Below are 27,991 nucleotides of genomic sequence, written 5' to 3'. Positions count from 1 at the left end.
GAGAGGGCATCTAAAGGCTTCTGATAGTGCCTCCAGTTTAGATTTGAAAATAGCAACCAATCAGATTGGCATTTTCCATGAAGTACATGCCAAGAAAATCCCAAATGGGGTCATGAAGAGACATACACGACTGAAAACGAACAATAACAACAAGAATAACGTGGCGAATGTCTGTGGAATACGCTCCAAATTCTCTCAAGTTCCATTACTCATTGTCACAACTCCCTCCTCGTCTATGGGGGAACTGCACCAGCCACGAGTGCAGACTTCAGAAGAACTGGGTCTATCAGACAGCCCCCTATCACAAAAGAGGGGGCGCAGACGCTTGTCCGCTGGCCACCCCGACCTGTCCGCTGTGAGCCGTCCTGGCGGGAAAGCCGCCAGGGAAGAGAGACTGGCCTCTTGTAATGTTGGTATGGACTACAGTACATACGGTACATCCAGTCTCAGTTAAGCCTCTCCTATTTCACCAGGCCTTCTATCTTCAAAGGCAGTAACATAATACTCATAATACATCATGGCCAAAATCAAGTTTCGAAAATTCCCTGGGTTGGATGGGGAGCAGACAGAAGTGCGGGTCTAAAGGATGGGGCCTTCATTTGCCAGTCCTTTGATTTCATTTATTTTTGGCAAGAGAGCAATGGCTACCTTGGGAAGGGGAAGGAGGCCACAATAGAGAAAGCACCTGTGGGTGTTTTTGTTGCTTTGTGCTTTCTCTCTCTGCTTATTCTCACACTTTTTTCTATGTAAGCTTTTCCTCCAAAACTCAGGACTGCTTATGCTGAACCGGTCATAGGAATCTCTGCCCCCAAAGCAAGCAAACAAAATCTCTTTTTAAAAATCTTTTCTCTCAGCTTTTTTTTTTTCCCATGGTTAACACACTCTATTCTACCAGTGACATGTCACTATCAAATCATCAGCCCTAACTTTTCAAAAGGAAAAAAAAAATTTTTTTTCTTAAAAGTTAAGATTTCAAACATTACTTGTAGATATTGAGGCTTCAGGAAAAAAATATTGAATAGTATCTCCTTTGTACCAGCCCAAAGTAACAAAGCCCATTGTAACCCTCTTGGTCTATTTTCTCCCTCATTTTCTCCTCTGTGAGTAGCAACACCCTCCCCCCCATCCCCCAGTACTTAGGACTGGTCTGTTATATTTTATCTGTTTTAGAGAAGACTGAAAATGAAAATAAAATGGGGGGACCCTTTAAAGCATTTAAAAAGTATGGAAATTTTTACTTTTTATTTCTTGTTTTGAACTTCACAAATAAATGAGAACAAAACTTCCCCTTGTGTCCGCTGGCTGCTGTCTGTGATCATAGGGTTTTGAAGCGGATGTTGTTCAGTATAGATGTTGTAAAAGCCTGATAATGGGGACTGGGAAAATATGCTCTTCCTGTTAAAAAAAAAAAGAGAGAGACAGAGACAGAGAGGAGAAAGAATAGAGAAATAAAACCAGAGAGAGAAATTCAGAGAGACAGGGAGATACAGAAAGAGACAGAGGGGAAAAGAGAGAGGGAAAGGGAGGGGAAAAGGGAAGGAGGAGGGAGAGATACAGAGAGGAGAAAGAATAAAAAAATAAAAAGAGAGAGACAGACATAAACAGGGAGATACAGAGACAGAGGGGAAAGAGAGAGAGAAAGGGAGGGGAAAGGGGAAGGAGAGAAAAAAGGGAGAGACAGATAAGAAACAGAGAAATAGAGATAGAGACAAAAGAGATAGAGAGATAGAGAAACAGAGACATGGAAACAAAGACAGAAAAAGATAGAGAGAGAGAGGCAGATACAGAGAATGAGGGAGATACACAGAGAAAGAGTTTTCCATAGATCCACTTTTTTTCTTCTCCCCTTTCCCTCCTTTTTTGCTTAAAAACAAACCCACCTTATGTATGGCACTACTGTTTTTGGAGTGGGAGACAGTGCTACTTGGGGGTGGATGGGAGCAGGAGTGGAGCTCCAGACCTCCTCTCCCTCACTCCTGTGTCCTCCTGTCCATTCTAGGAGGACCCAGAGCCACCTGCCTGGTGTCTCCCTTTAGAATTCTATTCAGTTATTTTCCTGTACTAGAGAACTGAGACTTTTTTCTTGGGAGGTTGTGGGTTGTGAAACTATGGATTATCGATTAATGCTTGGTACCCAATATTCCCATGGCTTTTTTTCTCCCAAGAGAACCCATAACACTGCTTTTCCTGGAGAAACATCCCCGGATCTAACATCCCCGGATCTAAAGGAGTTGAGTTCAAATCTGTTCCTTACTTCCTGGTTGACAGGAAACAAGTCATTTGTACCTGCTTTGCAGGAGGCTGAGATGACAAAATAGTTGGAAAATGCTTTGCAAAACTTCAGGTGTGATGGAAATGTCACCTGCTCATGTCTCCTTTCCTGGATCTTGAGTTTCCTCATCTGGAAAATGCTGTTAATGACTTCTCTACCAACCTCCTTCATGTGTTATGAGTGAGAACCAATGAAGTAATGTTTACCCCCTTAAAAAGGCTCCTTCTCTAGTGAAATGGGGTATTTCACCAGTCAAGATTCCCCCATGGGCAGGATGGAGTTCTGAACTTTCACAGAGGAAATAGTTTAAAACCTTGCCAAGAATCCTGAGGCTTGTAGGATTTTGCCCTCTTAATCTAGCAAAAAAGCCTTTTAGTTGTATTTCTGATCATAAAAGACATATATGTGTATGTATATATCTATCTATATTTATATATGTTTGTGCATGTGGATGTATTTTGTGTGTGTGTGTGTGTGTGTGTGTGTGTAAATTCCTTATATAAATAAGGAATATATAATAAAATTCCTTATATAAAATTCCTTAAGAAAGGAGACTGAACCAAACCATTTCTCTTCAAGAGGCTGAGAAAGGGTTAAAAAATGTCCTCTCTCCAAATTTCCTTTCCCCATTGCTGGTCACTAGCTGGCATCAATTTGTGATATGTTTCCTCACTAGGTTTAAGTTGTTTCTTTATTTTGATTTTTTCTTCACATAAAAGCTATGGTTGAACATAACATTTGTGGGTGGCCTGTTTGTTCATTAGTGGAATACATAGTGGGCTGATGGGAGATGCCAGCAGTTAGCTGAAATAAAAGTACAAAAAAAAAAAAAAAAATCAGAAGAATCAATTCTGTTCTAGTGACCAGATCTTAGAACTTAGCATTTTTATGTGTTTTTACTAGGAAGTGATAAATCTTCAAAACAGTGGGATTTTAAACTGAACTTTTACTTTTCCCCATGTACTAAAAAGCAGTACAGTGAGAACTTGGGTAACTGGGGCTAGACATCAAATGCCTTTCCTGTTTCATTCCCTAGAAATAAGCCTTTAAATAGCACCTACTATGTGCCAGGCATTGTGCTAAGTCTCCTCCCCCCTTTTTTTTTTAATTAAAAATTATCTCATGTGATCCTCACAACAACCCTACAAGGTAGGTACTATTATTATCCCCACTTTATAGCTGAGGAAACTGAGGCAGACAGAAGTTAAGTGACTTGCCCAGAGTCACACAGGTAGTAAGTATTTGAGGCCAGATTTGAAATCAGGTCTTCCTGACTCCAGGCCTAGCACTTGATTTCATTACCAGCTGCCCTTAAGAGAGAGAGAAGGGAGTGAGGGGGAAAGAGGTGAGGAGAGAGACAGAGACAGAGAGAGACACACACAGACACAAAGTGATGGAGACAGAGAGAGAAGAAAGATAGACACGGGGAAACAGAGAAGAAAGAAATAGAAACGAGAGAGAGAAAGAAGGAAGAGGAGAGAAAGGGGGGAAGGGAGGGTAAAGAAAGAGAAATGGAGGAGAGAGATTTGAGGAGGAGAATGCAACCCTCTAAGGAGACACAGTGTAGTCTTGAGGAGAGAAGGGAGACGTGAGTACAGTCAGGCAGCTTTGCTTTTCAGGGTATCAGCTATTGGTTACATGAGAATCACAGGGTTTGGGGCTGGATTTTACAGAGGGAATGGAGCACCCTGGGAGGTTGTGACTTGTCCACAGTGGCCCAGAGCTGGTAGTCAAACTCTGGTCTTCTGAAAGTCATTATTCTTCCCATTGTACCACAGACTACTGTCTCTACACCCCCATTAACCCTTGGAAAAGAGGCCGGCCATCTCGGTCCTCCAAGGATGGGAAAGCACTGTCTCCTTCTCTAGAGCCCTGTAGGACTCATAATGCACTTTCTTCATGACAACCCCTTGAAGTATTAGATGGCACGAGAATTATATTAGCTGTTTTATAGTTGAGGAAAAAGGCTCCACAGGTCGCTGGGCTTGCCCAGGCTCACGCAGCTAGCAGGCATCTGAATCCTGATTTAAACCCGGGTCGCCCAGTCTCCACACTGGCACTTGTCCAACTGCCCATAGGTGCCCATAATATCTTATAGAGAGAGACAACCAGCAAGACAATGTGTCCGGGGCGCCCAGTAAGTTAGACTTCGACATGGGATTGGAATCCAATTTTCTTGTTTCCCCTACTCTATTCCACTACTCTCGGCTGCCTTCTGATAATTCTGATCGAGAACTGAAGGAGAGAATAAATCATGGGTTATCAGAACTGGAGGGGAGCACTCCTGAAACAGACCCACAGAGGGGTGGTGACTGGGACCCAAAAAGAGTGGCAGGACCGGCCCTTGGGACTTGACCATCCCTGGCTAACGCGGGTGTTTTAGGTGATGCTCGGGGAACACGGGCCTGGCCCGTTGCGTTGCTCGACTTTGCTGTACAGGGATATCCCAGGCCCCCTCCCTTTTACCTCATGGAGGGCCCCAGGAAGTGTTTGTTGGTAATGCTGAGGCTCTGGGCTGTCCTGGCGGTGAGCATCTTGGAGCTGTGGTCCTCCAGTGGGGGTAGGGGGAGGGCCTCTGGTTCTACTGCAGACTGTCAATGACGGAACAGCATTTGGCAAAGATATTTTCTGCAGCATCTTCTGCCAGGATCTGAAGGAGGTGGTAGGTATGGAGGGGGAAGGGTCAGGTCCAGGCCACGTGAGGAGGGACCCCTGTCCTTACTTCCCCCCAAGTGCATCACTACCACCACCCCATGCCCAGAAATGGGGATTACTTGTCATGGGAGGCAGAGTTGTCAGGGACTTCAGATATCAACCCCATTTATTTTTCAGATAAGGAAACTGAGAAATAATGTCAAGATCACACGAGCAGAACAAATTTGAGAGTCAGGATTTAAATCCACATTGCTCTGACTTCAAATGCAGGCCCAACCTGACATCTAACATGCCATTTCAACATCAGAGGGGGAAGCTAGATCTGTGTCCCCTGCTCTAGGCTGCTTTCTGATAATTCTGATCAAGAGCTGAAGAAGATATCATGCAGCTTATGGTTTGCTAACAAGATTAGCAGTAATCACCTCTCACTGGCTATAAATTTAAAAAGTAATTTTCTATTTTAAAATGGCTGAAGAGGAGAATAAATCATGGGATATCAGAACTGGAAATGAGCACCCCCCTAAAACAGACCTACAGAGGGGGCAGTGACTTGGACCCAAAAAGAGTGGCAGCTCATCCCTGGCTAACGTGGGTATCTTAGGGCACTCATAACTGCCCAGGATTCTCAGGGGACAAAACTCTGTTCCCTTTTCCATTTTTCAGGTGGAAAAAAAATGAGTCATTGAAAGGGAAAGTCCCAGAACTAGGAACAATGAGTTGAAGTTGTAAGTAGACAAATTTAAGTTTGAGGTGATGAAAAACTACCACATAATTAGAGCTATGTTAGAATGGGATGGGATGCTCAGACCAGTGACTTGTGCCTCACTAATAACAGCTAATAATAACAATAAACATTTGTATAGCACTTACTATGTGCCAGACACTTTATTATCTATCAATCCTCCTCACATTGTTCCCCACTTTGCAGATGAGGTACCGAGGCAAACAGAGGTCGAGTGGCTTGCCTGCAAGGGGTCTGCCTCCAAGCCCAACCTGGATGGCATTTTCCAGGCTGGGTGGGGTTCAGGAGAGGTTGAGCTGGGCCTTGGGGTCCCCTCCCTTCCAACTTAAGATTCTATGACTCAGACTAATGGAGCTAGAAGGAATTCAGATCACAGAATGTAGAATGTTAAATGAGTCAGGGGAACCTGAGCTCATAGTACACAGAATGCTGGAGTGCAGAGGGAACTTAGACATCATCCAGCCCGCCCCCCCTTATCTTACAATCTTGAAATGAAAAGCTTCAAAGAGGGGAAATGGTTTGCTTTAGGTCACAAACCAAGTGGCTGGGCCACTGTTGGACCCAGTCCTGGGCTGGGATCTTTCGGTTTGCTTCTTATTCTGCTGCCCTCCAGACTTTCCTGTAAATGGAAGCAGAGACCCTCCCCTTTTCCTCAGCCCTCTCCCAGCAGGGAATACTTCACACACACCCCCCTTCACTTCTACAGGGGAAAGCCTGAGCACAGGCCGTAGGAGCACCTACATTCCGGAGAAGGTTTTTCTGCTGGTAGAAAGCCAGGATGGGCTCGCACAGGGTGTAATGGGTCTCCAGCCGCTGGCGTACAATGTCCTCCACATCATCTTCACGGTGCTCCTCCTGGCCTCGAAGCAACACCCGGTGAATCATGGTCTCCGTGGAGCAGTCAAAGACGATGACGATGTTGGGGGAGCGGCCCACCTGGTGGGGTGAGGCAAGGGAAGAGGCTGCAGGGGTCCCCCCTCGCTGTCCCCCTCCAGTCTCAGATGCTGACTGAGGGAGCAGTGAGGGCCTAGTTAGGAGCAGTTGTGAAGAGGGCAGATGGGCCTTCCAAGAATCAGGGCCCTGCCTTTGGAGGTGCTCAAGAGGAGAATGGATGGCCGTGCTTGGGGGTGTCAGAGGGAGCAATCCTACTCGTGTACAGGTTGGCTCACCCACACATGTAAAATCAGTAATGATAATGGTGATGAGTAGTAACATTTACATAGTGTTTATTAGGCTCCAGGCCCTGTGCTCTAAGCTTTTGATCCAAAATGGTACCTGGGAAGCAGGTACTATTAATGCCCCATTTTACAGATGAGGTAACTGAGAAGAGACTTAATAACTTGCCCAGAGTCACAGTAGTAGTAAAAGCCAAATTAGCCTTCTTGAGTAGGTTTGGAGGGAGGGGGGGCTGTTTGTATTTTTTAACTCTGAGACTGCTTCTGAGAATGTCAAAGGAAGAGTAACGGACAGGGAATCAGAAGGTCTGGGTTCAAAACTCAAACTTTCCCTTTCTGGGCTTCAGTTTCTGCATTTGTAAAATGATTAAGTTTGAGCTAAATGATTTTTTAGGTCTCTCGTATCTCAAAAAACTATGAAACACATGCCTGTGTGACCTTTCTAAGTCACTTACCTCAAACTTTGCGGGCCCTGGTTTTCCATCTGTAAAATGGGAATAAAATGGGAATCCCCCCCAAAAATCCTGTTCTTAAGAAAATGTTCTGTAAACTGTAGAACACTATACAGATTAAGAACTATTACTGTTGTTATAGGTAATATCAAAAATCAAGTTTTTATAGCAACTTTTACAAAGTGTTGTATTTTTTTTTTTTGGTAACAATTCTGATAAGTTGTGTGTCTCCATTTTTACACAACGGGGAAAGTTATGTTTTTATGGGTAGCAAGATGGAAAAGTTGGCCCTAGAGTCAGGAGGCCCTGAGTTCAAATCCAGCCTCAGACACGAGCTGTGTGACCCTAGGCATTTAATCCTGTTTGCCTCAGTTTCCTCATTTGTAAAAATGAGCCAGACAAGGAAGTGGCATAATTACTCCAGTATGTCTGCCAAGAAAAATCCCAAACAGACTCAACAAAGAGTCAGACATGACTTGGACTCAAAAGCAAACTTATGTTTAAAGAAACTAAGCAATTTACAACGAGGTCTTCTGCTGACCAACTTTTTCTTTACTTTTTAAATTCATTGTTGCAAGGCATAGATTTGGAAATAAAAGTGATAGGCAAAGAAAAGCTGTTTTTTTAATTGCCCAAGATCATCACATCATGGTCTTGGTTTCTAAATTCCAAGGCTCTGAATCTATTTTTTTTTTTCTTTAGAAATTCAGCCCAAATTTATTGCATTTTGCTTTAATTTCATCACTTTAGATCTGGAGATCTTAGAGATCATTGAGTCAAACTGGCTCGTTTTACAGATGGGACCAGTGAGGCTGTGAGACCGAAGGCAACTTGCCTGCCATTACACAGGTCCTAAGGGAGCGCAGACTCTCACTCCAAGTTCTTTCTAGCACACTGCACTGCCTTTCCAAAGATCGCCTTTCTCCCTGTTTTCAACTCATCCAACCAGGCATTCTCTGCCACCTTTTCCAGTCCCTCCTAATTCTAATGCCTTCCCTCTGTTGATTCCATCCGGTAACTTGTGACTTTTGCTTGCTTGTTTGGACCTATTTGTTGGCATGTTGCCTCCCTTTACATTATGACTCCTTGAAAAAAGGAACTGTCTTTTGCCATTCTTTATATTGTGCCTGGCACACAGTAGGCGCTTAATAAATACTGGAAAGACTGCAGAAGGACTCCAAAGACTAAAAGGATCTTTCTGTTTTGCAATTCCCTGTTCTTTGACCCGAAATAGGAAAATTCTGCGCTGGCTGCATCTGCATGGCCTGGTTCAGGTCCTCAGCTACTGGATGACACGCCCCTTCTTCACACTCCACTTCCTGTCCCAGACCCCTTAAAGGTGATTTCTCTACAACAAAGCAGATCTTGACCCCATGTGGAATCACATAACTGAACATGGGGGTTATTAGACTGTGATTTATTATCAATAAGTGTTTGATTTATAGGCCTATTTATATACCTATATGCCTGAGGGTCATGTAAAAATTTTTTTTGAGCAAAAAGGGAGTGGAAAAAGTTTAAGAAGCCCTGCTTTAGGGGCAGCTCAGTGGCGCCGTGGATAGAGCTCAGCCCAAAGTCAGGAGGACTTGAGTTCAAATGTGACACTTAACACCTCCTAGCTGTGTGACCCTGGGCAAGTCACTTGATCCCAATTGCCTCAGGAAAAAAAAAAAAAAAGCGGCAGCCTGCTCTGGAAGGAAGGGGGATTGAGGGAGATGGCCGGATTGGGAAGGAGGGGTGCGGCATCCCCAGACTTTGGGTGAGCGCTGGAATCTCAGGTTTTCCTCAGAATTATTAATAAAGTGGGGGGTGGGAGGTGGGCCAAGAAGATGGCTGAGCCGGCGGAGGCTGGGAGGAAGCAGACACTTACAATGCGCTCAAACTCCTTGGCTTGGCTGAGCTCCCGAGGGAATCCATCTATGAGAAAGCCCTTGCTGTCTGGGCGGGACAACATGTTGTCACTCACCATGTCCAGAATCACACCCTGTGGGGCAGAGACTGGGCATTAGGGAGGCTGTGTGGGGTCCTGCACTAACTTGCTAAGGGAACTTTGGGAGCCTTTATATCATGGGAACCACGGCGTTTACAGCTGGGGAAACTGAGACCTACCCCCTCCACCCCCGAGATTTAAACAATCTGACTGCTCCACACCTGGCTCTTTCCACAGCTGCTTCAGTTATATCTGAAAAATGGAGCCTGATTTTCCACCCCATGCAATTAGTTACCCAGGCCCAAGGACACAATCACCCAAATCTGTGAAATGGGTATAGTGGCCCGTTCCGTTCCTATGGGCCACAGAAGAGCCCTTTGAGATGCCATGAGGAAGGACCCCGTCCAACCCCTCTAGGCTCTGGCCACAAAGGCAGCGCTGTGGGGAGCAGGGGGAAACGCTGGGTCCTCACCGTGGGCACCAGCAGGCCCTTCAGCATGATGTCCCGGATCAGCTGGCCCCGCACAGTCGCCTGATTTGCCTCCTCCCTCAAAAGCTCCCCAAGGCCCACGTGGCAGAAGCCGTACTTGGCTGCCATGTTCTCACACTGTGTCCCCTTGCCACATCCTGGTCCCCCCATTACGAAGATGATCCGGTAAGACTTGAGCAGATCTGGGGAGCGGGAGGAAGAAGGTAAGCTGTATGCAGTTGGCACATGTATGTGCATGGTTACTCTTGTGCTTGCTGCATACAGAATGGGGATGCCCCCTTTTATACCATGCAGAGCTGGCGAGGATCATATGGTCTCATACAATGAGAAAACTAAGACTTGGTCTTTGCCAAAGATTTGAACCCAGGCCTTCTGATTGCAAGGCTGGCACTATCCTCCAACCTGCACTAAACAAGAGGAAGGCTGCAATGGTGTCCCCTCGACTTTTCTTCCCCAACTCAAGGAAAGGTACTGGGCTTTCTGCCTGGATCCTGGCCCCCTCCGCTTGGCCACGGGCATGTGGATAGGGTAGGGAGAAGCTGAGCCCCCAGGAGGGTGCCTAGAGATTTACCCTTCTGCTGAGGCCTCAGGGGTTTTCCCACCTGGGGCAGCTTGGAATGGCATCTGCCCATCTTCCCAGTAGCCCTGGGGGCTTAATGACCCTGCCCGCCAACTTCTCCCTCCTGGATCTTGTACTTCCAGAACCCCTTTGGTCCTAACTCAGCCTTTCTGTCCCTCTTTACCCTCCCACCTCTGCTCCCCCAGCTTTCTGATGTCATAAGGAACTCTGTGGCCCCTACTATTGCCCTTACCTTGGGTGGGGAGGGAAAAGAGACATACATGGGCCAGGAAAAGAGAGTAGCATTGGACTCTGGGAGCCAACACAGAATCTGGACGAAATCTTAGAGATAATTTAATCCGGGAGTTCCAAACCCTATTTGTGTCAAGGAGCAGTCTGGTAAAGGCTATGGATCTCTTTTCAGAAAAATGTTTAAATGCAAATACACACATACACATATAGACATACATTCATGTATGTAAGTCTATGTGTTTATGTTTATATATGTAGGTATGTGTATAAATATACATACAGATTTATATATGAATTATATTGAAATAGCTAAATTTTTAAAAATTCATATACCCTGAGTTAAGAATTCCTAAAGTAGTCTTACCTTTTGTTTTTCAGGTGGGAAACTGAGGTACAGAGAGTCAAAGTCAAAGACTTACTCAAGTCCAAGAACACATAGCTTAGTGGGGCGTGGAGTCTGGGGTCTAAGCCAGGTCTTTTGATTACAAATCCAGTGGTCCTTCCTCCATACTTCTTCATCCAAAGTGTGATCTCCTCTGTATTCAGTGCCTTAAAGAAAATGAATTTCCATGCTCTCCCATATCTGGGTTCATTTAAGTCTCTGTGACATCTGGACTGTAGGAAAGGTTTTGTTCTGCTTTTACTAATAGGCTCAAAAATAATAAAGACGACATTAAAGTCAAAGAAGATAACTTTGGCTCTTCTCTCCACCACTATTCCTGCTGAACACCACGGTATGCATTTTTTACCCGCTCCTCCTATCTGGCTCCCCCAAATATCTCTCTCTCTTATTCACAAGGCCTCTTGGCCATATAAATAAGAGACAGCAGAGGTGTACAATGGATAATTTTGGTAATTTGCCACATTTCTCTCAGGCATTAATTGCTTTGATTCTCATTCAGGAAGGAACCTCAAATAACTGGTACCTGTACACATCTCTATATGGGAAATACCCACAGGCTTGAGAAATGTTCCTTCAACCTCCCAGTCCTGGGAAGCTTGCTATCTTCCAAGGGAACCTATTCCATAGTCAGATAATTCTCTTTACCAGGTGGCACAGTGGATGGAATGATGGGCCTGAAGTCAGGAAGCCTCATCCTCCTGAGTTCAAATCTGGCCTCAGGCACTTACTAGCTATGGGACTCAGGCGAGTTGCTTAACACCATTTACCTCAGCTTCCTCATTTGTAAAATGAACTGGAGAAATAAAGGCAAACTAATTTAGTATCTTTTCCAAGAAAATCCCAAATGGGTCCATGAAGAGTCAAACGTGACTGAAAAATGGACATTAAGCTTTTCCTTATAATTCAGCCTAACTCTGTACACATCAATACCTCTCCCTTCCCCACCCTATCTTCACTCCCAAATTCCCCCACATGTTTATAGATGACACAGAGGATGATTAAGAGAACAATCTGCTGGCAGACCTCAGAGAGGACGGGATCAAATGCACAAGTAGAAAGATTGACTTTATCAAGAACAGCCATCTATTCCTCAAACTTGGAATCAAGTGTGCTGAGATGTAAAATGTGGGAAAAGAAGAAAACTCATAGAGAATGATCTTTATTTTCTCATTAAAATATAAGATGAGGTCCTGAGGTCCTGATATGATGTGGAGATTAGGGGCAGGGGATAGGAGCTATGGGAAGCTTGAGGAGAGAAGTAGTAGTCTGAAATATCCTCTGGGTTGAAATGAGGTAGGGAATCAGAGAGCATTAAAAAGATTGCCTTGCTGCTGCAAGGAAGACCCAAATGAAACCAGGCAACATAAATGTGTAATGGACTCAATTCACTTGCAGGACATCCTCTAGGGCTCTTCAATCACATTGGCGGTGGTGCAGAGAATTGGTCCAACCATTCCAGAAAATTTAATTATTCAAGAAAATTCACTAAACTGTTTTTATGTTGCTATTAGACATAAGGTTCAAGGATCAAGAAATGAAGAAATATCTTTTTCCACCTAGAGGCAGGGTATGGGATGTTACTTATTACTGCCAGTCCTTATTTTGTAGGATAAAAAAAAAAAAAAAAATTAAGGGAGGGGGTGGTATGTATCAAGAAATGGCTATAAAGTTAATGTTTTAAAATCATTACATTTGGATCAATTTTTTTTATAGCCTATTAAATATCTTGGATCCTGACTGCTGTCCAAAGGGTTGGCTGACTTTCCTCATTTTGTGTCAATAAATATGACCATTTCACCTATGCCTTTTCCCCAAAAAATAATTGATAAAACTATTAAACAGTGCAGGACTAAACATAGGTAGCTAAGGCAGGAGGTTGAGAGGGCTCCTTCTGAGCTGATTAGGAACCATTAATAGCTCTTTCAGTCCAAATGTGCAACTTTTTTTTCATTCGCCTAACGCTACCATTTATAATCCACATGTATCCAGTCTTTTCCACAAAGGTAACATGACGTGTTAGGTGGGACTGCCAAACCTATACCTATCTACCCCTAGGTCTTTGCCCCAATGGCTGAATCTATAAAGAAGCAGGCCACTGTGCAATTACTCAATTGGCAAGCAAGGGAATAAAATTTATAATTTCTTCAGGAGGTGATACCATGCTCTGTGTATCACCTCCGGAGGGTCTCAAACAAGGTGTCTCCAATGACTATTCAAAATGATCTCTTACCTGCACCACTTCAAGGCTGAGAAGATCAGTCACCCTCACTCAGCAGATGTAACATTCCCTCAATCTAGAAAAATTATGAAATGTCTCTGTGACTCTGCCTTACCTTGGGCTGGCAAACTCCTTCCAATCCAACTGGCTCTCTGGATACATCCTTCCTTCTTCCCTCCTCCTGACCATTTCCCAATAGTTACTCCTAATTGCATTCTCCTTTCCCCATGTTCTGAAAGGATCAGAGGCAGGAATTACAAAGGTTGGGACATCTTTAGTTAGGGTAAAGCACCTAATCTTCCCTCCGTTTCACCAACTAATGGCTCCCAGAAACTGCTGCTCTAAGTGCCCTTCCAACACTCTGTTTCAGCTCACTCCCTCCGGGGAGGCATCAGCACCCTGCCCCCGGCCCCCCATTCCTAGAAAACAGCCTGCATCTATTTGTTTGGGACTCAACTGCTGTGCTGATTAAGCCAGGTAAAGGCTCGGCCACAGCTTCAGTGGTCCCCACAGCAACCGACTGCTCCCTGTGGGTGGCCTGGCTTACAGGGCCCATTTTTCTTCTCTTTCCTCTCTCTTCTACCTCAAACTCGGAGGAGGAGTTCAAAGGTTGTGTCAGGGGAGCAGGTGCTCTTGCAAGTCCTAGCGAGCTTGTGTGGCAGTTGTCCAAAGAGTACAGACTATCTTCAGAGCACTGACCACATGGGCCACAGTAACTGATGGAAAAGCACCTACAAAGCGGGTGCGGTTTTTCTGTCTCTCAGTGTATAAGAAGCGATGAGGAAAGATTCCTGATGTGAGGGAATAGCTTGCTATCATTCAGGTTCTTTTCGGACCTCTGCTTCCACAGTATCAGATACCCAAAGGACATTTCAAACTGGATGACCCATAGGCAGCTAAAATTTACTCTGTCCAAAACACAATTCATCGATTTTCTTTCTCCAGACTTCCCCATTTCTGCCAGTCACCATCATTTCTCCGTCTCCCAGGTTTACAACATTGTCATCTTCAATTATTTCTCCTCCTCCTTCTATCCAATCCATGGCTGAATCTTACTGGTCCTGCCCCCACAGCTCTGCCATCTTTCCACTCACACAAATATGACTTTACCTATGTGATTTTAAGTTAGACCCTTATTCAGACCTTGCCTCTCAACATTGTAATAATGCCCCCTGATCCGACTGGATCGGATCCCCTTCACTCATCAGTCACCATTTCAACTCCTCCACACAGCAGCCAAAATGGTTAGTGATTACCCAGTCATGTGATTTCTCTGGTGGGCCCCTCTTGGCTTTTAAAGCCCTTCACAATTTGACCCCAAGGAGGAGGTTTGGGAAGTTTCGGAGGGTGAGTTGTGGGATAATGAATCAATGTGCCCTTTTCAGATGCAATGTAGAGTTCATCTGGTTAACTTTCAAAACAAGATTAGGCCCAAAATAGGGTCTGGGGCTGGCTTGATATAGAAAATCTCACTGATCAGAAAGCCTGCCTCCAAGGAAAGAATTCCCGTTGTTCCAGAGAGTGATCTTTGGAGTAAAATACTAGAGGAGAAAGGAAGGAACAAGGGGAAAAAATCTTGGTGGTGGAACTTAAGGTTTGCTAAGGAAGAGATGGGGATGAATTCTGGGAGCATGATTCCATTATTTTAGGGAAATCCCAAATGAAAAAATTCCCTCTACCAATGCAGGCCAGCATCTTCTCTGCCACACAGTCTGAGAGAACTGCCTAGACCGCTAAGGGATCACATATCAGGCGCCACAAAACCCTATCACTGCACAACCCCGGCTCAGGAGAGGCGATAAGGGAAAGTCAGTTCAGCTGGGAGGTCCACCCGGAGCCCGGCAGCGCGCCCCCAGTCCCGCTTTCCAAGGCTGAAGCCGGACGACTGCTTGCGGGCGGGAGGGACCCCCCGCTGAGCGCTACTCTGTTTCTAGCACTACGCAAGGCTGAAGGGCCCTCCTGCAGGAGTCAGCATCTCCAGAAGGGGAGAGAAGTAGGGCGGGCGGAGTTTCTGGGAGCGAGATGTCACTCCCAGCCCGGACAAGCTCGGAAGGCTCGGCCTTCCCTCCTCAGTCACCCCGTGACCCGCCTCCCCCAAACGCGCTCCCGCAGTCGGAGTGTCCCTTGTTGGGCTCCAGTTTTAATACGAGAGAACGGAATAACGCGGCAGAGTAACTGAAGCCGCGGCTGCGGCTGTGCTGCTGCGCCCGGACCCGGGGACCCCATGTTGGGGCGTTGAGGAGCGGGGGCGTCCCGGAGGACTGCCACGGAGGACTGACGGGCTCCTCGCTTTCAGCGCTTTGGAAGGAGGGTTGGCGCCGAAGGGGATAAACAGGGGGCAGCATCCATGAGGCAAACGCAAGCTTGCTAGAGCAGTTCCTGGCCGCGCGGTACAAAGGAGCACGGCGGCTCCTCCCGCTCGGGCAGGTTTCTCAGCAGCGCTGACTGGGTACTTGTCACAGGCTGTGCCGCAGGGAGGGTGGGAACAGACCCCCTAAGGTCCACATCAGGTCTAGAGGTGGATGCTGTAGTTTCCAGGAAGGGGGAAGGGAGGGGAAGCCTAGAATGCAGTTGCCATGGCCTCGCAGTTGCCGTGACAACGCAACGAAACAGCGGTGAGAGTGCGCCTGCGCAAAGGGCTCGGGCTCTTCTCCGTGTCCAGGAGATTCAAGAACTACGAATCCCGAAATGCGCCGCACTGCAACGAAAATCCTGCGAATGCCCGTATGGTTCTATACGACAACAACGACACAGGAAATGCTAGATTAGTCCGGCCCGCGCAGAAAATTTGCCGCCTCATGAATAATTAATGAAGCCCGATTGACTCCTTCCCACGACCGAGGATGGGGAAGGGACCCATTCCGCCCGCGCAGCGCGACACCCAGGCCTGTCTACATTGTGGGGAAAGGCTGGGCCCCGGAGACAGAGATTTGCACAAACTCGGACGCTTGCAATGGCCCGCCGCTTGGGTCGGGCTTGAGCCACTCCCCTAAGGCCGCTAAAGGTAGTCAAGACGACGACGCGGAAAGTTTAGTTTCCGGGTCAAACCGCAGCGCTTGCTGGGACTCCAAGTTTCCCTCGGTGGCTCTTCCTTGTTTGAGGTAGGAACCTGGCCCGCATCGTAGTCGCATCGGGGTTCGGGGGGCAGATTAGGAGCCGGATGCGCTACGACTTTTGACCCTCCACGCGGTCACGCAGCGGGCCCAGCTTTGGACAAGATGACGAGCTTGGTGAGTGGGTGGATGGGAGCAGCGCTGTGCAGGTGTGTGGGACCCGCGGGAGCGGCTCTGACCCTCTGGGAGCGGCCTCTGCCTGGTGGGTGTGGCCACTGCAGCTCCGCGCCTTCCCCGGAGTCCCTGGGGGGGGCTGTGTGTACGTACCCCTTGTACCCGGGCAGGGGCTGTGCCCCGCACCCACGCGCTTCTTTTGGACCCCGGCATTTTAAAGTGGCGCGCTTCCCTGACTCACTCTCTCTGTGCAGGGGACCAGCAGCCAGACTGTGACCGAGTATGTCGTTCGAGTTCCCAAGTGAGTTCTGCCGGCCGGGAGGGGCAGGGGCAGGGGAGGCATGGGCCGGGCAGCCCAAGTCCCAGCTTCAGTCCTTTTCTCTTCCCCCACCGACTTTTCCTGAGGGCTCACAATTCTGCTCCCACAGGAACAACCTCAAGAGGTACAACATCATGGCTTTCAACGCAGCGGACAAAGTCAACTTCTCCACCTGGCACCAGGTAAGAGTCCGGGACCAGGAGAGCTCTGAGGGCTTTGAGCCGGAGGCAGGAGGGCTTGGGGATTTCCAGGCGCAGGGGTACACGGGTACCAGAAAGGGCATCTTCCTCCTCTTTCAGTTTGCCCAGCACTCATTAGAGCCCTTCTGTGTGCTCAGTCTGTCAGGATACCTAACAAGGTATAAAGGAAACACCCTCCAGGGTGTGTAACTAAACACTGCAGTGCAAAAATAAGTCACGGCCCTGAAGGACACCGAGGGTAAGAGGTTAGGAAGGGCCCGGAGGAGGCAGGCGGGGGCGGGGGAGCTGAGGCCCCCCAGGCCCGGCCGGGGCCCCCAGACGAGGTGGCTTCCCCCCGCAGGCCAAGATGGAGCGGGACCTGAGCAACAAGAAGATCTACCAGGAGGAGGAGATGCCGGAGTCCGGGGCCGGCAGCGAGTTCAATCGCAAGCTGCGGGACGAGGCCAGGAGGAAGAAGTACGGCATCATCCTCAAGGCCTTCAAGGCTGAAGACCAGCCCTGGCTACTCAAAGTCAATGGCAAAACGGGCAGGAGGTGAGCGGCCTCGGGGGGGCCCTGGCCCGGGTTCTGGCCTTTTGTCCCTCCTGGGAGGGGGAGCGGGACTGGAACATTCTCCCAGCTTTGGGGGACGAGGCTCGGCCCCGAGGCTCCGGCCCCATCCCGGGCCATGTTCCAGGCCTGTCGGTGCCTGGGGCTCCAGGCTGAGAGGAGGGGGGCCCTCTGAGGAGCAGCCCCGCAGGCCTGGCAGGGCCCGGCAGGGAAGACATCTTTGTCCCCTTTCCTCTTGCCTGCTGCAGGTTCAAGGGAGTGAAGAAGGGCGGGGTGACGGAAAACACCTCGTACTACATCTTCACCCAGTGCCCCGACGGGGCCTTCGAAGCCTTCCCTGTGCACAACTGGTACAACTTCACCCCTCTGGCGCGGCACCGGACGCTCACGGCCGAGGAGGCCGAGGAGGAATGGGAGAGGTGAGCGGGCAGGGAGACGGGGAGGGCCCATCCCCCGCGGGGGAGCCTGTGTGTCAGTCAGGGCAGCCTGCAGGGCCCGGGGCAGCCGTGCTCCCTGCTCAGCCTTTGCCTCAGGCTCCTCCACGTGTCCTCTGCCTCCTCCTGGCCACAGCCTGGGTCAGAGAGCTAGTAATGGGGACAGTCCTCTCCTGCCTCTGAGATCTTGGCCAGAGGACTTCTGAGCTTGCTCCGGCTCGACTTCTGTGATCCAAGGATCCAGGGGAAGATCACGGCAGGGGATCCTCTGTCACTTTCCTGATTCCGTATGAAGGGTTCTGCCCCTGCTTCTCGGCTTTGGAAGAGCCACAGACAGACAGACAGACACACCTCCCAGTGCAAACAAACTGGGCCTGAGCCCTGAGGGGAGGCAGAGAGTTCTGAGCTGGGCGTCCTCAGTCAGGGAGGGCTTCCTGGTAGAAGGGCTGCCCCTCCCGGAGACCCTGCATGATGCACAGCCTTGTTTGCAGGAGGAACAAAGTCCTGAACCACTTCAGCATCATGCAGCAGCGGCGGCTGAAGGACCAGGACCACGATGAGGATGAAGATGAGCATAAAGAGAAGAAGAGCCGGAAGAAGCCCAGTGAGCTCCGCATCCATGACCTGGAGGACGACCTGGAGATGAGCTCTGAGGACAGCAACAGCAGTGGGGAGGAGGGTGAGGATGGGGGCGGGGCTGTGGGTGTGCTGGGGGAAAGGCCCCCAGGGATCAGGGACCGGCACAGTGTAGGCCCTGACCTCCCCTGCTCTCCCCAGGAGAGAAGGTCCCCAAGAGCAAGAAGAAGGCGGCTCCCTCCAGGGGGGGCAAGAAGAAGAAGAAGAAGGGCTCTGATGATGAGGCCTTTGAGGACAGCGATGATGGGGACTTTGAGGGCCAGGAGGTGGACTACATGTCAGATGGCTCCAGGTAAGGGACACAGGCTCCAGACCCCCTTCTTCCTTCCAGACTCGGAGCCCCCGCCACAACCTGCTCACCTGCAGCCTGTTCTTTCCCTTGCAGCAGCTCTGAGGAGGAGGCAGTAGGGAAAACCAAGGTGGTCCAGCAGGAGGAGGACGGCCCTAAAGGTAGGTGTGGGCCTGAGGGCAGGACCCATCCTTCTCTTTGCCTTTCCCTGTGAAGACCAGGATATTCAGGGCAGAGCAGGTCAGCCAATACTGGTTAAACGCCGGCCACTGAGGAGCCTTGTGCTTGAGAGAAAAAGGCCCTGCCCTCAAGGGGCTGACGTTGTACTTGGGAGAATGTGGACTCAGAGAGGTGCAATTCAAAGTAACTTTAGGAAGGAGGTTCACAGTTATGATCCAAAAAGGTCTCAAATGGGAAGCGTCGGCGTGAGTAGAGCGTTGAACTGAGCTGAGCATCCCAAGCAAAGGAGGGCTCCTGGCCTGTTCAAAGGCTCAGCCATTGTGGGTAAAGTACAGTAAATAGGCCCCCCCCCCACATTGAGTTACATCATCCCAAATGAGGTCACAACCCAGTTTTAAGAAGCTGAATTCTAGAGGATGGGTGGGGGGGGCAGCATTGGAGGCAAGGAGACAGGAGAGGAGGCTGTTGGAGAAATCTGAGTAAGAAAGGATGAGGATCTAAATTAGGAATGGAGAGGACAAAGAGTAATTAGAAATAAAGTGACAACTCTCTTTATATAAGTGGTGAGGGAGAGGAAAGAATGGAACAACTCAAGCTTACAATCTTGAACTCTTAAAAGAAATTGGGGGAAAATTGTTTTTATATCAGTGGTATTTTTTCCCCCAAACTACATGCAAAAGTAGTTTTCAGTACTTATTTTTGTAAGGTTTTGGGTTCCAGATCCTCCTCAGTAGAGCAAGCAATCGGACATAGAGTAGACATATATGACATTTTTAAACATATTTCCATATGCATCATGTTGTTCAAGAAAAATCAGACCAAAAGGGAAAAAATCCACGAGAAAGAAATAGCAAACAAATAAAAAAGGGGAAAATAGCATGCTTTGATCCACATTCAGTTTCCGTAGCGGAGACTCTAGATATAGATGACATTTTCTATCCCAGGTCTATTCGAATTGTCTTGAACTACCACATTGATGAGATGAGCTGTTTTTCACAGTTGATCATCATACAACCTTGCTGTTACTGTTACAGTCACTTCCTGGTTTTGTTCACTTCACTCAGCATCAGTTCTGAAATCATCCTGCTCATTGTTTCTTATAGAACGAATATTCCATTACCTTCATGTACCACAGTTTGTTCAGCAATTCCTCAATTAGTGAGCAGCCACTCAGTCTCCAGTTCCCTGCCACTACAAAAAGAGCTGCCACAAACATTTAGGCACGTTTCCTCCTCTATGATTTCCTTGTGATACAGACCCAGTAATGGCACTGCTGGGTCAAAGTATATGCAGTTTTATAGCCCTTTGGGCATAGTTCCAAATTATTCTCCAGAATGGCTGGATCATCAATGGAGAAAATTTTTAAAAGAAAGAAAGATATAGGGAAGTTAGAGGATTGTGGGGTGTGGGAGGGATGTGATAAACTCTGCTTTCCTTACGTTGAATTGGAAATGCATGTGTGCAGCATCCAGTTGGAAAGAGAAAAAGGCAATTATGTTTAATAATTAGGAGACCAATGGCAACCTTGATGACAGTGGTTGCAAAATGGAGTCATTTTTGCTTCCAAAAGCCAGGCTCCTGTAAGGAGCTGAGAAGGCAGTGGCAGGGGAGGGAACACTTTCTGTGAGGAAGGCTGGGAAGGGGAGCAGAGAGCCACAGGCCTTTAGCTGCAGAGGATGCTTTAAGCCCAGGCTAAGTCTCGGGGTGCCAGTTGGCAGCAGAGCCGAAGGCAGGGGCAGGTCGGGGTCCCTGGACCAGGAGAACCCTCTGGTTTCCCCCTCAGGCATTGATGAGGAAAGTGAAAGCAGTGAGGAGAGTGAGGAGGAGAAGCCCCCTGAGGAGGAGGAGAAGGAGGAAGAAGATAAGAAGGCCCCCAACCCACAGGAGAAGAAGAGGAGGAAAGGTGAGCTCAATGGCTGGAGGAGGAGCCGGCCCGGCATTCGAGGCCTTCACGCTGCCTCTGCACAGCCGGTGTTCCCATGGCCGTCCCAGATGCCCTCTTGGCTGACGGGTCCCTGCCCCTCCCTTCTCAGACTCCTGCTCTCCTTGTGCTTAGTCCCCATCCTCTCCCCTGGCCCCTGAGCTGCTGGGGGAAATGCACTTGGAGGCCCCAGAAGCTCTCCTTCCTCCCCCAGAAACCCCTCTGGCTCCTCCAACTTCCCTGCCTCCCCCAGGTCCCCTCTCTGGAGCCCCGGCTGCTGCTTGGGCTTGGTTCTATACAGCTCCCTGAGGCTGCAGAGTCTGGGTGAGGTGCCCCTTTGGCCGGCCCCGGGACTCAGGCTCCCTTTTGGCCCTCAGGAGACAGCAGCGAGGAGTCGGACACCTCCGAGGAGAGTGACATCGACAACGAGGCGTCCTCGGCCCTCTTCATGACCGTGAGTATGGTCTGGGGGGACCCCAACGGGGGGGTGGGCTCGTCTTTGCCTTCCCCAGCTCAGTCTCCCTTGCCCCTTTGTGCAGAAGAAGAAGACTCCCCCCAAGAGGGAGCGGAAGGCCTCAGGCAGCAGCTCCAGGGGCAACAGCCGCCCTAGCACTCCCAGTGTGGACAGCGGCAGCACGTCCTCCACCCTGCGGGCAGCCGCCAGCAAGCTGGAGCAAGGTGAGGTGGACCCCGGTCTCTACCCCTCCCCCATGAGATCGTGTCCCCCAGGAGCCCGCTCCTGGGCCCTGTCTCTCTCCTCTTTTTGGGCACTTTCCCAGCTTCTCGCTTTGGGAGGTTCTGTTGGCCCCTCTGAGGCCAGAGAAGCTCATTTTGGGGGTATAGGGACTCAGACCCGGGAGGGGAGAGCGCCCCGTCCTCCACCACTGCAGTATTCATTCAGTCCTGGGGCCCACTTTGTGCGAACAGTGATGGGGTGGGGGGGGCAGCCCAGAGGAAGATGGCTAGGATGGTGTGGGCCTTGGAAGCAAGGCCCAGGGAGGCAGGTCCGAGCTTGAATCCCCATCCTCTGGCTCTGAGAGAGAGGGGTTGGGGAGGCTTTCTGAGGGTCCTGAAGAAGGGGCTCCTGCTCAGCTGTAGAGAAGCCTGAGTTTTGAGAGACCCCTCCAGCTCTGACCTGGAGGTTGGATGGTTCCATGCAGGGAAGCGCCAGACGGGACCCAGTGATACACCTGCTGCCAAGCGCCTGAGGCTGGATGCGGGGCCTCAGAGCATCTCAGGGAAATCCACCCCCCAGCCTCAGTCTGGCAAGTCCACGCCCAGCAGTGGGTGAGTCAGGGGCCATTTGGCGGGGAGGGGGAAAGGGGGGGCCTGGGCTGGGCAGCAGTGTGTGAATCAGGACCCATTGGGGGGAGGGGCCTGGGCTGGGCTGCAATAGGTGAGTCAGGGGCCATTTCTGGGACTGACAGCAGAGCCTCCACCCTCTGACCCTGACCTTTCTCCCCCCAGTGATGTGCAGGTGACAGAGGACGCGGTCAGGCGCTACCTGACCCGAAAGCCCATGACCACCAAGGACCTGCTGAAGAAGTTCCAGACCAAGAAGACGGGGCTCAGCAGTGACCAGACAGTCAACGTGCTGGCCCAGATCTTGAAGCGCCTCAACCCGGAGCGCAAGATGATCAATGACAAGATGCACTTCTCCCTTAAGGAGTGACGCAGCTGCAGGGACACAGCAGAGCCAATAAAAGCTGCTCGGCCTTTTTCTCGGGCTCTGTGTGACTTTCTGGGGGGGAGGATTGTGGGTTTGGGAGCCGGTGGCCCAAGAGACCATTGAGGGCAGCTCCCTGGCTACAGGTGGGGAAACTGAGCCCCACGGCAGCAAAGGGACTGGTCTGGGCTGTCAGGCCTTGCCCCCCTTCCTCATCCCTGCAGGACTGCCTTCCATCAAGGGATTTAGTCTGGAATCCAGGTGTGGAAACTTCCCTTCCTGCAGTGTCCCCCCCCCCCTCCCCCCGCTGTACTTGGTGGCTGCTGGGAATGTCTGGCATGTCAAGCTAATTCTTGGGAAATGCCTGGTATTCCTAGGAGGAGACTCCTGTTCCCCATCTCCTCACCCCCCACCTTGGAGGGGAACATCCAAGAGGAAGCAGGCTCTTCTGGACCCCCGGCTCTCTTCCTCCTCCTTCCCTGTCCTAAACAAATTTAGGCCCGGCTTTCAGGGACTGAGGTCTGACAGCTTGATTCTCTGCCTAGCAACAGGGGCTGGAGGGGATCCCCAGCCTCACTCTGCCTTGTCCCCCAGACCGTTGTGGAAGAACACCAAGTTCCTAGGCCTCATAATCTGTGGCTCAATGAAGGGAAAATGTGGGCTGTGATGGGGTGTTTCCTGTTTTGATGTTGGAGCAGGCAGGCCGGAGACAGAGGCATGATGCCTTAATCCCCCCTGCTCACGTTGGAGCCTGGAACCCAGGAAGTGTAGAGGAGGGATTTCCAAGCATCTGTTGCACATGTGGCAGGCAGTCCTCGGTGTCCCCCTACCGTTGGTTATTCTGCCTTTCCCTCCAACTCCACTTGAGAGATCAGAGATGGGTCAGCAATGTGCACTTGGGCCATTCTGACTGGGGAAAGTCTTACCCTAAATTTTTGGCATTGAGATGCAATCACCTCCAGCCCAGGCTGGAGAAACTACATTATAAAAGTATTGGAAAAAAGCCTCTGGAACCATGAGGGAGGGAGCAACTTTTTCCCTAATGGTCCACAGATGTTGCTTTCACTTTTCTCTCCCAATGCTGAACACCCAATAGGGTGTTATAAGCATTGGGGATTAAATGGTAGGCATGATGGATAATGCTCCAGGTGCATGAGTTGGGCAAGGCAAGAGTTAATGTTCTGGGCCGCCCACCCAGCTCTGTCCAGCTCCTCCTGCTGGGGGTGGGGGGAGATAAAATGGTGTGCATGGAACTCTTCAGTCTCTAGCCCTCCTACAATCCGCAGCTCATCATGGCTGGGGTACCAACCCTGCTCACTTTTTTGCTTCTGTTGCCTCCTAGTCTGGGGCAACTGCCTTCTGTCCTCAGAACTCCAGGGCTACCTCTGGAAGAGAAGCCCACATCTGGGGAACTGAGTCCAGTTCCTGGATCTTCACACCTCAGACTCGGAAAGTTGCCTCCAACCTCCAGGACCAAGAGGCCATGGCTAGGTAAAGGATTCCCCAGCAGGGTAGGGGAAGGGCTGGTGGTGTGTTCAAGTTAGGACTTCTCAAACTTTCTCCTTGAAATTCCTTTTGCATGTCCCTGTGTTTATAGGTACATCTGATGGGTATACAAATCAAACATTTACCTTTAAACCCTAACTTTTTGACCCTTACCTTGTTAATGACCCTATCCAGATCATTTTAAGAATTTTAAGCAGCTTTGCTCTGAGAATGATGCAAGATCTGTGTTCTCCAGAAGAGGTCTCCAGTTTACCTACACTTGTAATCACCCTATACCTAATGAGTTGCTCTTCTCTTTTCTTCTAGGGGACCACCTGTTGCCACCTGCTTCCAGAGCCCGGGTATCCAGGGACCTGCCTAGCTCTGCCACTGAATGTCAGCTGCAGAGCCTGCTCCTGCCAGTGACCGAGTTGGGCCTCGGCTACAACTCTGACGAGACCATTGCCTTCCGATACTGTGCAGGCAGCTGCCACAGTCCTTATACCCACCATGGCCTGACACTGGCCAGGCTTTCAGCTGAGGGCCGGGTTATGGGCCAGCCCTGCTGCCACCCCACCCGATACGAGGATGTGGCCTTCCTGGACAACAACCACCACTGGCATCACCTGCCCCAGCTGTCTGCCGCCGCCTGTGGCTGTGGGATCTGAAAGGCCCCCTGTTGAGACCCACCCTGCCCTCCCTTCCCTTCTCTGAGGTTGGATGTAAAATGCATTTCTCTTCTGTGCCAGGGCCCACTGTGTCCTCCTTAGCAGCATCTCGGCCCACTTGAGAGTAGACATTTATGGACTTGGTAACTGAGGTAAAGTTAATCCTATTCTCCAGAATGTGTGATGGAAACGAGGCTTTGGGGGAAGAGGGACATTGTTAATAAAAAGACGGGTGTTGTGACTTCTATGCACTAGTTGTGTGCCAGGCTCTGTCCTTCTCTTCTTCAGGGCTGACTGCAATAAGCCCTTTATCCATCCAGTTGGGAAGCTGTTCTTTTCTCTCTTGTTCAATAGCAGCCAGATCCAGGGGTCAAGTATCATTTCTCTAACTTTATTCATAAATACTTTATACAAAGTGCCCTGTGGCGGGGAACTTGAAGTCATTTAGATGGAGGGCCTGATTCCCCTTCAGGGAGGGAACGGCAAATAACAGAAATTCTTCGGCCCCGTGGGACCCGGTGCTCTCCAAAGAAGGACTCTTCATCTTGAAGGATCTGGTGGGAGAAGTCATATCGGGCAGGGCCTCTGGTGTGAAGGGTAAGAAAGGCTTAGGTCAGTTCCTGAGGGACTGGCTTGCTGCCCACCACCACGGTGCCCTTTATGTGCTGCTTGGGAGTACAACAAGCATTAGAATTCCAGTGGCTAGGACTGACACAGGGCCAAGGGATGAAGTCAATTAAAGAGACCCCAAAGATCTAGGACCGCATTTCTAGGAGCTCTAACCCTCTGGTGGTCTTACCTGAGGATATAGAGGGACCCAGGTTCCAGGAGCAATTCCAACCACTCCTGAGGATCTTGGGTGTCAACTAGCCGCATAACACTGGGAGAGAGCAAGGAGAGGCCTGCAATGATGCCGCCACAGAACTGGCCAGAGAATTAGAACCACAAGAAGTCAGAAGGGAGACAGGCAATTTGGGATCATCCCATTTCAGTGATGGGAAGACTGAGGCTCAAGAAGCCTCTAGGTGGCGCAGTGGATAGAGCTGGGCAGAGGGGATTTAAATCTGGCCCCAGGGATTCACTAGGTAGGATATGGAAGGAGTCATTAACTTCTGCTCAGCATCAAATGAGGTAAGACTTGTAAAGCACTTCGGACAGCACCCAGATCACAGTGAGTGCAGCTATGGCCCAGAGGAAGCTGTGGTGAGAGCTTAAATCTGGCTTCTGATACTTCCTAGCAGCATGATGTCATGGGTGAGGGTACTTCACCTCTGCCTCAGGGTCCCCAACCTTTTTTTTTCCCTTGAGGCTGGGGTTAAGTGACTCGCCCAGGGTCACACAGCTAGGAAGTGTTAAGTGTCTGAGACCAGATTTGAACTCGGGTCCTCCTGAATTCAAGGCTGGTGCTCCATCCACTGCGCCACCTAGCTGTCCCAGGGTTCCCAACCTTAATGTGGGGAGAATCACAGCATCCACTTAACAGGCTGTTTTGAGGAAAAGACACTTGGCACAGTGCTGGGTGCACAGTAGTTGCTTAATAAGTGCTTCCTTCTATCCTTCCCAAAAAGGGAAAGGGCTCCTTCAAAAGTCCCGCAAGGGGAGGGGAGGACGGGAGGACCCTGGATCTCCTGGCAATGCCAGAGAAGGGCCTCTCCTGCTCCTGGGGAAGCGGCCTCTTGCCCTTGCAGGCTGGGTGCCCCGCCCACCTTGATGCTATCCACGTGGGGCTTGATGTAGCCGTTCTGATGGAGATCCAGGACATGAACCATGGGAAGCTGGGCCAGAGCTGGGGGGAAGGCAGCGGCGCGCACGCGCTGCAGAATGGCCTGGCTTGCTTCTGACCAGTGGGACTTTTCTGTCTCCCGGAAGCCGTGGATAGCCTGCAAAAAGCAGAACAAGTGGTTAGTTCTGAGTCCCGGGGAGCCCGGAAGCTACTGGGATGCCAATGGACCCCAGTGGAAGAGGCTGGGAGAGAGAGTGGGAGGGAGCCAGACTGGGGGCAAAGCCCGGAGCTCCGGGGCTGAGGGACTGGGGCCACACAGTCCTCGGTGGCCAATGACCACAAGGGGGCGCCCGCTGGGCCAGGCGCAGTGCGAGGGAACACCGAGGAGGTCCCGATGCGAGGTCTGGGGCAGCTGGCGGAATGAGGATGGGGGTCCTGGCGGGGCCAAGGGGAGAACCCCGGCCCGCACGGAGACAACCTGGCAGGGGAGCGGGGCGGCGGGAGGAGACAGCTACAGGGAGTCCTGGGGGTGCCGGGAGTACAGGGGGAACTTGGGAGAGGAGGGAATAGGAGGAGAGGTAGTGGAGACAGGGACACCGGGAATTTGCGGGGACACAGGCTGGAGAAGATGGTAGAACACGGAGGAAGGGGGGTACAAAGACGGGGAGGTAGGCAGTGCGACACCGCCCCCTGGGGGCACCGGCCGCCCTCACTCACCGCGTCCCAGTGATCGTACTCGTAGCGGCGGCGCCGCAGCTCGGGCTCCAGCTCCCGCTTCAGCGTCTCCTCCTCCGCTGCACTCAGGAAGCCAGGCCGCACCACTGCCGCACCCCGCAAGCGGCGGAGCACGGTGGGCCCGGAGCCGCGCAGCCATCCGGGCCAGACTCCCAGCCCCGGGGCCCGCAGCGCCCCCAGGGCCAGGCGCCCACTCCACACCATCGCGCAGCCGGCCCGGGCAGCGGGGCCCAGCCCGGGCCCTCCCCTTCCCCTCAGCGATTGGGTGGCGACATTCCGGAGGTCTAATGCTGTTGGCTACTTCCAGGCCCCGCCCCTATGCTCCGGAAGGCACCGCGAGGCGTTAACCGATCCGACTCGCGGCCACTTCAGAAAACCGCCGGTTCCGCCCCAGTCCCGGTGACCTCTGAGGCGCCCTCGAGGAAATACATGGACCTCCTGACCCCGGGCCTTCCCCAGGTGCCCTAGAGCACGTGGCCCCCAGGGCAGCCCGCCCAGTTCCGAGGAAGCGGCAGTCAGAGGAGCGGGGGAGGGCGTCCGGGATCCGCAATGAGGTCGGGAACGCGGAGACTAAGGCAGAGGCGCCAGTTGTACTGGACTGAAACCCCGCTTCTGCTCTTTGGCCGCGAGACTTTGGCTTGTTGCAGGAAGGGGCTGGTCTGAAGATGGCCCCTAATGTCCATCCCTAAATTGTCACGAGTCTAGACTTGACCTCGTGATGCTGTAATGGTTTAGCGGCCGGAAGTGTGCCCAGAGAACTTCTAGTTCCATCTGGCCCACGGAAGGACGCCCCGGTGGGGTCCCAGGCAGC

At 50.7% G+C, this 27,991-nt stretch overlaps 4 protein-coding genes across 13 annotated transcripts; 2 read left to right on the top strand and 2 right to left on the bottom strand.

Moving 5' to 3' along the window:
* Positions 1–1,263: 1,263 nt before the first annotated feature.
* LOC141565838 (adenylate kinase isoenzyme 1-like) lies at positions 1,264–15,797 on the bottom strand. 8 transcript variants are annotated; one of them, XM_074309537.1, is made up of 8 exons: positions 13,732–15,797; positions 13,161–13,224; positions 10,892–11,076; positions 9,699–9,898; positions 9,167–9,280; positions 6,411–6,605; positions 4,739–4,922; positions 1,267–1,395 (listed from the first exon to the last, which is right to left on the bottom strand). In XM_074309537.1, the coding sequence occupies exons 4-7, from the start codon at positions 9,864–9,866 to the stop codon at positions 4,854–4,856; spliced, it is 546 nt and encodes a 181-aa protein (XP_074165638.1). In that variant the 5' UTR covers positions 9,867–9,898; positions 10,892–11,076; positions 13,161–13,224; positions 13,732–15,797; the 3' UTR covers positions 1,267–1,395; positions 4,739–4,853. The 8 variants fall into 8 exon arrangements, with proteins under 8 accessions (XP_074165596.1, XP_074165638.1, XP_074165627.1 ...); XM_074309526.1 differs by lacking the exon at positions 13,161–13,224 and having other exon boundaries at positions 13,264–15,797; XM_074309548.1 differs by lacking the exon at positions 13,732–15,797 and having other exon boundaries at positions 13,161–13,232.
* Positions 15,790–22,623, top strand: LOC141565757 (general transcription factor IIF subunit 1-like). Of its 3 annotated transcripts, none has more exons than XM_074309291.1 (13): positions 15,790–16,378; positions 16,630–16,676; positions 16,804–16,876; positions 17,235–17,428; positions 17,692–17,862; positions 18,369–18,556; positions 18,655–18,805; positions 18,899–18,963; positions 20,766–20,885; positions 21,281–21,357; positions 21,443–21,581; positions 22,064–22,190; positions 22,371–22,623. In XM_074309291.1, exons 1-13 carry the CDS (start codon positions 16,367–16,369, stop codon positions 22,573–22,575), a joined length of 1,569 nt encoding a protein of 522 aa, XP_074165392.1. In that variant the 5' UTR covers positions 15,790–16,366; the 3' UTR covers positions 22,576–22,623. The 3 variants fall into 3 exon arrangements, with proteins under 3 accessions (XP_074165392.1, XP_074165401.1, XP_074165382.1); XM_074309300.1 differs by having other exon boundaries at positions 15,882–16,249; XM_074309281.1 differs by lacking the exon at positions 16,630–16,676 and having other exon boundaries at positions 15,906–16,414; positions 16,781–16,876.
* Positions 22,624–22,733: 110 nt separating this feature from the next.
* PSPN (persephin) lies at positions 22,734–24,973 on the top strand. Its single transcript, XM_074309568.1, has 2 exons — positions 22,734–24,060; positions 24,382–24,973. Exons 1-2 carry the CDS (start codon positions 23,862–23,864, stop codon positions 24,720–24,722), a joined length of 540 nt encoding a protein of 179 aa, XP_074165669.1. The 5' UTR covers positions 22,734–23,861; the 3' UTR covers positions 24,723–24,973.
* Positions 24,974–25,092: 119 nt separating this feature from the next.
* ALKBH7 (alkB homolog 7) lies at positions 25,093–27,778 on the bottom strand. The gene is made up of 4 exons (XM_074309476.1): positions 27,163–27,778; positions 26,429–26,602; positions 25,522–25,646; positions 25,093–25,307 (listed from the first exon to the last, which is right to left on the bottom strand). The coding sequence occupies exons 1-4, from the start codon at positions 27,382–27,384 to the stop codon at positions 25,163–25,165; spliced, it is 666 nt and encodes a 221-aa protein (XP_074165577.1). The 5' UTR covers positions 27,385–27,778; the 3' UTR covers positions 25,093–25,162.
* Between the last annotated feature and the right edge of the window lie 213 nt (positions 27,779–27,991).

This window comes from Sminthopsis crassicaudata, chromosome 1, assembly GCF_048593235.1.
Source record: "Sminthopsis crassicaudata isolate SCR6 chromosome 1, ASM4859323v1, whole genome shotgun sequence".
Lineage (NCBI taxonomy): Eukaryota > Metazoa > Chordata > Mammalia > Dasyuromorphia > Dasyuridae > Sminthopsis > Sminthopsis crassicaudata.
Note: the sequence above shows the minus strand (reverse complement) of the source record. Positions and strands in the feature narration are given on the sequence as shown.

Coding starts and splice junctions, on each gene's coding strand:
- LOC141565757 (XM_074309281.1), top strand. CDS start 16,367: ATGACGAGCTTGGTGAGTGGGTGGATGGGAGCAGCGCTGTGCAGGTGT. Junction 21,358..21,442: donor CCTCGGCCCTCTTCATGACC/GTGAGTATGGTC, acceptor CCCTTTGTGCAG/AAGAAGAAGACTCCCCCCAA. Junction 21,582..22,063: donor CGCCAGCAAGCTGGAGCAAG/GTGAGGTGGACC, acceptor GGTTCCATGCAG/GGAAGCGCCAGACGGGACCC.
- ALKBH7 (XM_074309476.1), bottom strand. CDS start 27,384: ATGGTGTGGAGTGGGCGCCTGGCCCTGGGGGCGCTGCGGGCCCCGGGG. Junction 26,603..27,162: donor AGTACGATCACTGGGACGCG/GTGAGTGAGGGC, acceptor TGCTTTTTGCAG/GCTATCCACGGCTTCCGGGA. Junction 25,647..26,428: donor CCCACGTGGATAGCATCAAG/GTGGGCGGGGCA, acceptor TTCTCTGGCCAG/TTCTGTGGCGGCATCATTGC.
- PSPN (XM_074309568.1), top strand. CDS start 23,862: ATGGCTGGGGTACCAACCCTGCTCACTTTTTTGCTTCTGTTGCCTCCT. Junction 24,061..24,381: donor GACCAAGAGGCCATGGCTAG/GTAAAGGATTCC, acceptor CTTTTCTTCTAG/GGGACCACCTGTTGCCACCT.
- LOC141565838 (XM_074309495.1), bottom strand. CDS start 10,348: ATGGGCAGATGCCATTCCAAGCTGCCCCAGGTGGGAAAACCCCTGAGG. Junction 6,606..9,166: donor CCAAGGAGTTTGAGCGCATT/GTAAGTGTCTGC, acceptor TCACCCCACCAG/GTGGGCCGCTCCCCCAACAT. Junction 4,923..6,410: donor AGAAAAACCTTCTCCGGAAT/GTAGGTGCTCCT, acceptor CACCTCCTTCAG/ATCCTGGCAGAAGATGCTGC.